The 10,447-nt window shown below is 26.7% G+C and overlaps 1 protein-coding gene across 2 annotated transcripts; it reads left to right on the top strand.

Moving 5' to 3' along the window:
• The first annotated feature begins 8,476 nt into the window (after positions 1 to 8,476).
• Positions 8,477 to 10,277, top strand: LOC101491686 (uncharacterized). 2 transcript variants are annotated; one of them, XM_012716683.3, is made up of 4 exons: positions 8,477 to 9,022; positions 9,196 to 9,336; positions 9,460 to 9,588; positions 9,658 to 10,277. In XM_012716683.3, exons 1-4 carry the CDS (start codon positions 8,477 to 8,479, stop codon positions 9,748 to 9,750), a joined length of 909 nt encoding a protein of 302 aa, XP_012572137.1. In that variant the 3' UTR covers positions 9,751 to 10,277. The 2 variants fall into 2 exon arrangements, with proteins under 2 accessions (XP_012572137.1, XP_004503688.1); XM_004503631.4 differs by having other exon boundaries at positions 9,193 to 9,336; positions 9,658 to 10,268.
• The last annotated feature ends 170 nt before the right edge of the window (positions 10,278 to 10,447 follow it).

Consider the following 10,447-nt stretch of genomic DNA (forward strand, 5'->3'; position numbering starts at 1 on the left):
TTATTAAGTTGGATCATTCATATTATTATATAATTATTATACTATGTAACATTTCAATATTTACTACTTCAAAATCTTTTTTTATTTTTGTATTCTTTTATTAATAATATTATATTCTATTTTAAAGTCTATCAATTAAGATATCAATCAATAGTTGTTCCATATTCAGGAGTCTTTTCCATATTCTCCTCATTATTTTCTTCTCCCTTTTTATTAAGTTCAGAGTTTCCATATTCTCTCTTTCTTATTAAGTTGAATCGTTCATATTATTATATAATTATTATACTACGTGACATTTCAATATTTATTACTTCAACATCTTTTTTTTCTTTTTTATCTTTATATTCCTTTATTAAAGTTAGTCTTTGTAAAATCTCTTAAAAATCTTCTAGAAATTTCATTGAAGTTTTTTTTCTAATTTTAGGTTTTATAAAAAAAAATTAAATCAAAACAGTATACGTGAATTTGTAAAAAAAAATAGTAAAAAAAATATATAAAATAGGTGCAATTCCTTTAGTGAATATGTATGAGTTTGTTTGAAAGGTAATAACATGTGCATTTCTTTTCGAAAAAGATTCATTTTTTGAAACCAAAAATTATTTTTTAGGATTTAATAGATGTTTGTTTCAATTTTTTTTAAAAATCGTGTTGTTAGAAAATCATTAATGTGAATAAGGCTTTCAGGTCAGACCAGACTTTTAAAAATGTAGACCGTAGGCTAAACTTATGCCTAAAAAGTTATTAGGTTCATTCATTTCAAAATCTAGTCTAATTTGACATATTCTCATCCCTACTTGTCACATTTAATAACTATCTTTAATATTTTTACTATATTAATAATTTCTTTATTTATATTCTCTTATATAATTTACATATTTTTATGTAATTAATAATATATACATTATAATAGAAATATTAATTAATTATTTTCTTAAGAGATAAATTTGTATAAATAATATCAATTCTTATAAATAATATTAATTATTTTTCTCTTATCTAATTTCCATTTATGTTTTTTTCAATCTACTAGGCAAAAAAAATTTCCTTTGAATCTGAGTTAATGTTTGATTGTTTTAATACTTTTCTTAGCAATTAATGTTGGAAATAAATTATATTTAATAAGTTTTAATGTGATTGACTTTTCAATTTTCACTTTTTTGTGTTTGGTTTTTATTTAAGGGTTTTGCTAAGGAATGTACTAATAATATAAATTAAGCAATCCATAAAGGATGTTTTTCCATATTTTTTTTTTTTAAAAAAATAATAATCTAAAATACTCTATTTTTTTGGACCTTCAAAAGGCCGCAAGCAGAGATAGATCATATGAAAGATGACTTTCGTCCCTCCGTCAAGAAGTCGCATCACGGGATGCGACCATCTAGACATTTATTTTCTTTTAACAAATAAAAAATATATTAAATTAATTCACAAGATATAATAAAAATAATTATAAAAAAACTCAGTTATATTAATAAAATCGAACAAAATACATTAAATTTTAATTAACCATATTCACCTAAATGTCCTAAGTTCCACATCTAGACAATCACATTTGTAAGTATTTTATTTATTAATTTGTTTTATTTATATTTTTTATGTCAATGTTTTGTTTTTGTTATATATTATTTATTTAACATACTTTTAAAGGAAAAATTGAAATATCATGATCATTTAAATAAAATAAAAAAAAACAAATAAAGTCATATTACCTTATTTGCAAGATGTTGAATTTGAGGAAGTGATCGAACTCGAAAACTATTAAATAGATTTCGGTTTGATTACTTCTGTGGTTGAGAAATGGATACCGTAAACTCATATGTTTCATCTAATTAAATGTTTCTAGTTTACCCGTTAGCAGTTTGACTTTTATGAATTTAAGAAATATTTGTATAACTTACTTAAGAGTTATCCCACCTAAGAGAACTTTGAGAGAAATATTGGTTTCAACTACAAAAGATTCTACTTGTTTTGATGATAACAAAATCAATTTGTGAGAATAATTTTAGGCACTAATGTTTTATTTAAGTGTGCAGTTCCAAGACTACAAACAACATTGTAAGATATTAGGATATATCTTATGATGAATTGGTCAAAAAAATGTTATGAAAATTACACATTCAAAATTGATGACCAAGCGTCTCTGAAACACTGCCTCTTCCTATGCCTCCGCATAAGATTAAGCAAAATAGACTTTGAAAAAATGCGCCTCTCGTGAAGCAATCAAACTTATGGTCAAAACTGCTTCTAACAAGTTGCCTCTGATGATTTGACTTTGGAGATGAAGTAGGCATCTAAGTGTTTTGCCTCTGGTGAAAGTCAACTCTAGGACAAAAGTCAACGTCTAGAAAAAGTTAATGTTTGGAAAAATTCAACGTCTATTGTAAAAAGTCAATGGTGGGGAAAATTAAACGCTTATGGATAAAAGTTAACACCTCTTGTAAAAAGATAATGTTGGAAAAAAGTCAACATTGTTGGTAAAAGTTAATCGTTGGTGTTCCAGCTTCTGATCTAAAAATCATGCCTTTAGTATTTATACTTATAGGTCCAATACATTCTATTTCATTTAAAACTCAATTCCAAAAACACTTGGTCATTCCTTGAGGACAAACAGACGATACCATGAAGGACACAAGGTCATTCCTTGAAGGACATTTAATCATACTTTGAACCCGATTATGAATTTAAATGACATAACTGATCACTACAATTTACAACATTCTTTCAAAGTGAAACAATCTCAAATCAACAAGCAAAAACATTGAGTTAGAAAATTGTCAAATTTATCTAAGTGTTTGAGTAAGAAAAATCTGAAAGTCTGTTCTATAAACATCCTTTAGTTAGAGAGAAAATTCTTAAACCCACAAATACTTTTTTTGTAACCAAGTCCAATAGTGGTCAATTGTGTTCTTCAACAGCTTGACGATACTAAGGTGAAAGTTGAGAAGGCTTGTTAGAACTTGTAAACTTAGTCTAATAATGGCTTATATCTCCTCAATAACTTGACCGTACATAGTTGGAGGTGAGAAAATTGAATACAATCATTACGACTAACCAAATGTTCAAGTGTAAGTTCTAAATATAATGGATTAAATCCTTTAAAGGAAGAGGTTGAACATTGCTACTATGTTAGTTGTGAATCATGATAAAATTGTCAAGGAATTTATTTTTTGATTTCAATTTTATCACTTTAGTTTTTTAAGTCATTCAAAATACTTTCAAAAATTGTAAACACATTTCAAACCCTCATTTTTTGTGTTTCTTGACCAACAAGAACAACAAATAGTAGTTTTATTAAATTAAAATGCATTAAAAAACATTTAACAGTGTTGGTGAAAATACATTGGTAGACGAGTTCGGCGACCGCTCAAACGTGAAACTGGAACATTTAAATGGATATGATTAATTAAAATTTGATATATTTTTATCCATTTAATGCATTTTGTTGGATTTTATTAATATAAATTAATTTTTGTATATTATATTTTATGTATTAATTTAATATATTTTTTATTTGATAAAAAAAAGAATGCATGGCCATATCTTGGAGATACAACCTCGAAAAAATTTATATTTCACATGATCGTATCTTGCCTTACGACCTCTGAAGATATATAAAAATAAGACATTTTTTATATATTAATTTCAAAGTAAAATATTTTAATTTTATAAAAAAATAGAATATATGGGAAAAAATCCACCCATAAAAGAAACTTTTATTTTAAAAAAATACTAGTTAAATAATCGTCGGCATATTAAATTTAAGGGCGCTAGTTTTTTATTTCAGAGGATAAGAGCACCTATTACCATCCTCTTCTATATTTAATTATAGCATTCATGAAATATGTATACTAACTAGACATATATAAAATTCAATTGAAATCAATTAAAATAAAATATTTGCTAGCACTAAAAGTATATTTAAATTAACGATGCAAGCTAACTCTATCATAATAGTAAACCCTTTTGAGCATCTAACCAAGACTCGTGTTAAAAGTAATTTTAAATTTGTTAAAATTAGTTGTTATTAGAATCATTAAATAAAATCAATCTTACATATAGTATAATAATCTTCATATTATGAATTAAAAAATCAATCTCTCTGTCATTTTTCGACCACACTTCTCACAGGGAATTAAATGAAATACTACTAAGAAATGTTCAAAAAGAATTATAAGCCATGTTCATTCATTTAAAAAGAATTACACATATAGTTTGATTTGGTTCCAAATCACCCGTATATTTTGTGGGTATAAATTGATATCAAACAAAGGTTACCAGGAAAGGAAAATACCAACACAAAAACTTCTACGAGAGTTTTCATTTTTTAGAATTGTTTAGAGCTGGACATAATATACTCTTTTGGCCCAATACATACATATAGCATCACTCCACAAGTCCATATCAACATTGTCTTCAAGATTCTATTTAAGGAAAGTCTTCAAATACTGCCATCCCAACCGTTGATATGCGTGCATACCCTAATTCGAAAACTAACTTATAGTAGTGAATTAAAAATTAGGTGCTCATTGAGAGATAAGCACTACATGATCTTCAACTCCACAAGAAACACCCCCTTTGGGCCTCTTTCTTGGTATTTCTTAAGAATCAAAAGGTTAAATTATTACATCTGTGATATGTTGTGATATGTTATGTTATATAAGATTTAAGTTATCTCGTACTTATAAAGAAAATAATAATTGTGCAGATAAATTAATAAATTATATTTTTTATTGTTATATTTTATTTGGTCATAATATTTACTCTATTATATTATGGATGGGTTCGTATATAATTGTTTGTACTTTTCTAGTTTTAGATTTTGCTAGTTTTTTTTTTTTAAGTGGGTTTGAATTGTAAAACTATTTACGATAAGGATGCTTCCCTTGACAAACACCATTCAAAATAAGTGTCCTTATTGTAGGATGTGAATCCTCTCTGCCAAAAATTATCTCAAATCTTTCTATCTCTCTATTTATCTAGTCAACTTTTCTTTCATCTTTTACTTTTTCTCTTGCTTCAATTTTTTGTTCTCTCTATCTCTCCACAATTTGGTGGAGATGATCTTTTTATTTATTGTAGCGTCATGTCATAGAAGTGTGTGCTTATAGAGATAAATGTTTTGTTTGAAACTATTGTAAAAAATTATAAATTAAGTAATGTGTATATGCACAAGTCACTTAAACACCCTAGAAATATGTATTGTGGATGTTCTTAGAGTTAGTGATGACAACCAACTTGGCTTTAGTACCTTATTAACATCTCCATTAGATGTTTCTACATTTATCATTTTAAGCAACAAGACTAAGCATGGCAAGAAAATGGAAGTAATTGATAGATTCTGCCAAATTCCTTGTCTTCCAACCATATAAAGTAGTAGAGTAAGATCACGAGCTTTATGTAGAAAGAATGTGATTGATGCCAACGATCACCAATTAGCAAAAGATTATTCAATTTTCGTGAGTGGAACATACTAGGTTCATAGGCAGCCACCATAACATATTGTTTAACTTGCCAACTTGGTTTAGCTACATTATAAACCATTTTTCGATCCACAAAATTGGTGTGGAATAGAACAATTACAAACATGGCATCAAACTCTACAATTAGGTGCTAAGCACATGAAGGGTGAAACATGAGTGGTAAAAGCTTCACCCCAAAGTGAGTTTTGGGTGGACAAATAGACAAAAAGAAGCATCAATATAAAAATGGAAAGTTATTATTCTTTATTGACTATCATAAGGTGCTAAATATAGTATTGTTTGGTTAATTAAATTTATCAATTTACTACAAGTGGTCTTATATCTTCCAATTAAACATTAGTCAAATAAATTAATTCCAAGGATTAAAGGATCCATGTTAATTATATCACAAGTGCAATCAAGCTTCCTTCTATTGTTTTTCACTGTTTTTGTTCATGTCCCCATTTTACTAAATTTTCAAAAAATTAGCTGAAGTTTAAATTAGTAATTATTGAATTGAAAGATACAAAAGTTGTGAGCTTGTCTTTTAATTTATGGTGTTTTGAATTTAAAAAGCATAAAGATTTGCCTACTTTGCTCTTCAGGGCATAAAGACACAAATTGTATTGAAGTGCCATTTTGGCAGCAATACTCCCAAACAGAGACAATATATGTGTGAAAAGTGGACGGAAGCCCCAATACACAACTTGGTGCCTTAACAGAGTATCACTTTATACCCAAAATAAAAAAAAAAAGACAGAACAACACAGAGAATGTTATTCGTTTACATAATATAGTTCCAAAAATAATTAAAGTAAAGATGCTTCTGATTATAAAGCTTCCAAGTAAAAGATTTTATAATTTTAAGAAGATATACTAATTGGCTACTCTATTAAACATTTTGTTCCTTTAAAATGGTAAAAATATATACTAATTGACTTCTCAATTAAAATATATATATGTATTAATTGAGAAGTAAATTTTAAGTGATATTATATATATTTTTATTGAGAAGTCAATTTTAAGTGATATTTGTTATTTGATTCACATTTTTAAAAAAATGTCAATCAACAATAAAAAATGTGTGTAAATTTTAAGTGATGTTTGTTATTTAGATCTACATTTACAAAAAATAAAATTGTTTTACTTTGCACACTAATGAACGTTTTAGCATATTTGAAATTATAAAATTAAAATATAAAATTCAGACACTTAAAATGTTGTTCCTTAAGCAACTTTGAATTTATGTTATTCTAGATTGATATATCGTACTGATTAATGAATGAAAAAATTAGCTTCTTATTATTACGATAAGATTGTGATAGAAGATAGAGGGAGACAATGCCCTTAATGGAGAGAGCAGTAAGGAAAGGATTAGCTAAATAAAATTTGTTTATATTAAGCACCCAAATGATTCCAAACCTCCACTTTTGACCAGATGTACTATATGGCAAGAATGGATGTTAAAAAAATTACTTCAACATTCTATGATTGCAATGCTATAGATTATTATAAGATGATAGACTCTTGTTCCCTTAGCCTAGGCTTATTCGCATGACCCTTTACACACAATTTTCTTCATGAGGATGATGGGTGCTTCAGAGGGAAAGTTGACCATTGGTATTGTTTTTTTGTTTAGTCCAAGAAAAGGCTTTTCATTGGTTCTTCAAAAGATTCCATTGTTCGGTCCCTGTCCTTTGGAATATTTTTCTAGTGATTTGATGGCAATATTAAAATATAAATTACAATTTTATTGTTTTTTATTTTATTTTAAGTGATGTACATTTTAAAAAAAAAAAAACTTTTTGCTTTGCACAATAATGAACCCTTTATTAGACATGACAGATTCTTGGTTCGATACTATACATGAGAATACAAATTAAGTTTTATCTTTTCTTTAAATTTCTGTAAAAAAAAAAAATATTAAAATTTATTGTTAACTAAACTATTTTATTTATAATTTATTATTCTTTATTTAATTAAATAATTATATATATATATAAATAAAAATATCAAACTTTAGTATAACATTTTTTTTTCTAACTTTATTATTTGTTTCAATTATTTCTATTTACAATAATATTATTCGATTATTTTAATAATAAAGCAGGCAGTAGGAAAATGTTACTGTGGTGTCCATGACAATGAGTAAATATTATGCGTCCTTGCTCATATAGTAACTTGATACCATCTCATTAATAATAAATTTTGATCTAGTATATTATTTTTTATTGTTTATTTATAAAAAGTATATTTTTAATCTTTACAAATATATTTTGTCTTAATCACTTCAAAATTTATTCATATTAAAATTAGTGTTTGTATAATTTATTTTAGTCATCTCATGGATTATAAAATAAACCAACAAAGATGAAATATAAAGACAAAAAATTACAAACTAAAAAGAAGAAAACTAATAGGGGAGCTAGAGTTTTTATTGGGTGTAGTATCAATACTCAATCATTTAATGACACATCACCTTTTATATTTAATTATCTTTTAAAAAATTTAAATTATAGGTTAATTATGAGAATAAACTCTCTCTATTAACACGAGATAGTGAAATCAAAACCATTAAAAAAAGAATAAAATATAAAAAAACAAGAAAAAATAATAAAATAAAAATTATACAATAAGAGAAAATAAAGGAAGAAAATACATTCCGGTAATTGTGTAATGGTACCTATGTTTTTTGATGGGTAGCCAAGAATTTACGAAAACTTAAACCTTAATATATTTGATCTGGCAGACAAGAAAAGTGCAAATGTTATAGACAATGGAACTTTTGTTTGGGGTAAGACTGGTAATTAAAACTAAAAACTTTGAGGAACTTTTTTAGATTTAGTGGAGAATCAAGCATGACTTGTTTGTTATTATAAATACCAAAAACATTCAATTCAATCTTTGATCCACTGCTCTCAATCTCTGTCTCCATCATACACAGAATGTTAGCACCTTCTTTTTCAATTTCAAGTAGTTCTTACCACTCCAATTTCTAGTTTCAAACTTTATTATCTATGTCTTCTGATCTCTATTCTTTTGGCACCACTTTCCAAACACAATATTCAACCTCACAAAATGAAGAGCTTCCATTTTTCTCTGATTCATTCCCCTTTTTCAGCAACAACTCTAATGCTGAAGTAACTTCTCAACAAAATTCAAACTCATTTGATGAACCTCTTCCTAATTCTCTACACCCTTTTTCCTCTTCTTTCTTCTCTTTCTCTCCTCCTCTTACTGAAAATCTCACCACTTCTAATGAAAATTTATCAGCTTTTGAAGTTAAAAATGAGAAATCCCAAATGGGTGTAGTTGATTATTATAATATTAATAATATTCAATATCTTCCTCATAGTTATAGTGGTGTTGAGAATGTATCTAAGTACATGCAAAGAAGCTATAGTAGTAATTCTTTTGAAGGAAAGAAGCATAATTTTGTATTCCAAACTCACCATGATAATGTTGTGGATTCTCCAATTATTCAAACGCATGATCGAAACTCCCCTGAAAACAATTCATTCGTTGGACAAATTAGAAGGGTGTGTAGCACAGGTGATTTGCAGGTAAAATTATATAACTTTAAATATATGTTTATAAACAATGAAATTATATTTTTTTAAATAGTTCTTTAATTTATTGATTTAAAGAATAAATGTATCAAAACTCTTATCCATATTTTATTTGGTTATTTTCTAAGTTGATTTGATTAAATTTGTGTTACTGGTTGAAACAGAAGATGAAAGCAAATGATATGTGTCGAAGGGAGGGAGAGGAAGCAAACTTAAAAGTAGGACGTTACAGTGCCGAAGAAAGAAAAGAAAGAATTTCCAAATACAAAGCAAAGAGAACTCAGAGGAACTTTAACAAGACCATTAAGGTAATAATTAAAAGTAAATAACTATGTCGTTTCTTGATTGAAATGATGTATTAATTAATTTATAGTTACAGAATAATATTATGGAATAATTATAAGTGTGTTAATTTGATTATGTGGTAAAAGTATGCATGCCGAAAGACACTGGCAGACAATAGACCACGCGTACGTGGCAGGTTCGCACGCAATGACGAGTACAATGAGATCCCTAAGCCTTCATGTTTAACCACAGATGAAGAACAAGTCGATTTTTGGGTAAATATAATTACTACTACTTTCTTTTTTTCTTTTGTATATTTTTATACTTATGTTGCTTTCATGTAGATGGAAGAATTGCACTTGACCGAAGGAGCTTTAACTGACCAATATATCAACACCACTTACGGACCTACTCACTTTCAGTACTTTGGTTTTTGAGAAGGATACATCACCATCATTTTACTTCATCAAAATATTCCATAATTTCATTTTAGTATCTGACTCAATAAAAAAAACTCAAATTACTTCTTAATTACACAAACTATAAACTATTTTGATAGTAAGTTGTTTCTTTTAGAGACTTGTGTGATAGTAAGTTGTATGTTCAACAACTATTTTGTTGATTCAATTACTACTTTGAATTTTTGTTTAATAATCAAAATAAAAGCGTTTTATAGTTTCAGAAACTAAAATGCTGATTTATTTTATTTTATTTTTAATATATTTTTTTCTTTAATGCTCTTATTATAAAAGATAAAATATATGATAGGTCACTTACCAGCCATCATGGAATCTGATATGTTACTAGGATCAAATAAAATTTGGTTGTCAAATAAAATGTAGTTGTTTAGGAGGTGTCTTACATAGCTAATTTATAGTTGCAGAATGTTACTCCTTTTATTTTTATCAATTGTTTATTGTCTATATCATATTCCATAATTGTTTTTTATTTATTCAAAATTCTATAATTATTTGTTCTTCTTGTTCAAATGATATTTACACAAATTTACAATAAAGAAGGATAGATTGATTTAAACCCACGTTCTAATATATCAAACGTTTTTCAGTTTTTTATTCTGTATGTAGTATGCAATTACAAGAATCTCAAATGTTTAAAGAGATTCTAATATTTTTG

The sequence above is a fragment of the Cicer arietinum genome, chromosome 6 (assembly GCF_000331145.2).
Source record: "Cicer arietinum cultivar CDC Frontier isolate Library 1 chromosome 6, Cicar.CDCFrontier_v2.0, whole genome shotgun sequence".
NCBI classification, from domain to species: Eukaryota; Viridiplantae; Streptophyta; class Magnoliopsida; order Fabales; family Fabaceae; genus Cicer; species Cicer arietinum.

Coding starts and splice junctions, on each gene's coding strand:
- LOC101491686 (XM_004503631.4), top strand. CDS start 8,477: ATGTCTTCTGATCTCTATTCTTTTGGCACCACTTTCCAAACACAATAT. Junction 9,337..9,459: donor ACTTTAACAAGACCATTAAG/GTAATAATTAAA, acceptor ATGTGGTAAAAG/TATGCATGCCGAAAGACACT. Junction 9,589..9,657: donor AAGAACAAGTCGATTTTTGG/GTAAATATAATT, acceptor GCTTTCATGTAG/ATGGAAGAATTGCACTTGAC.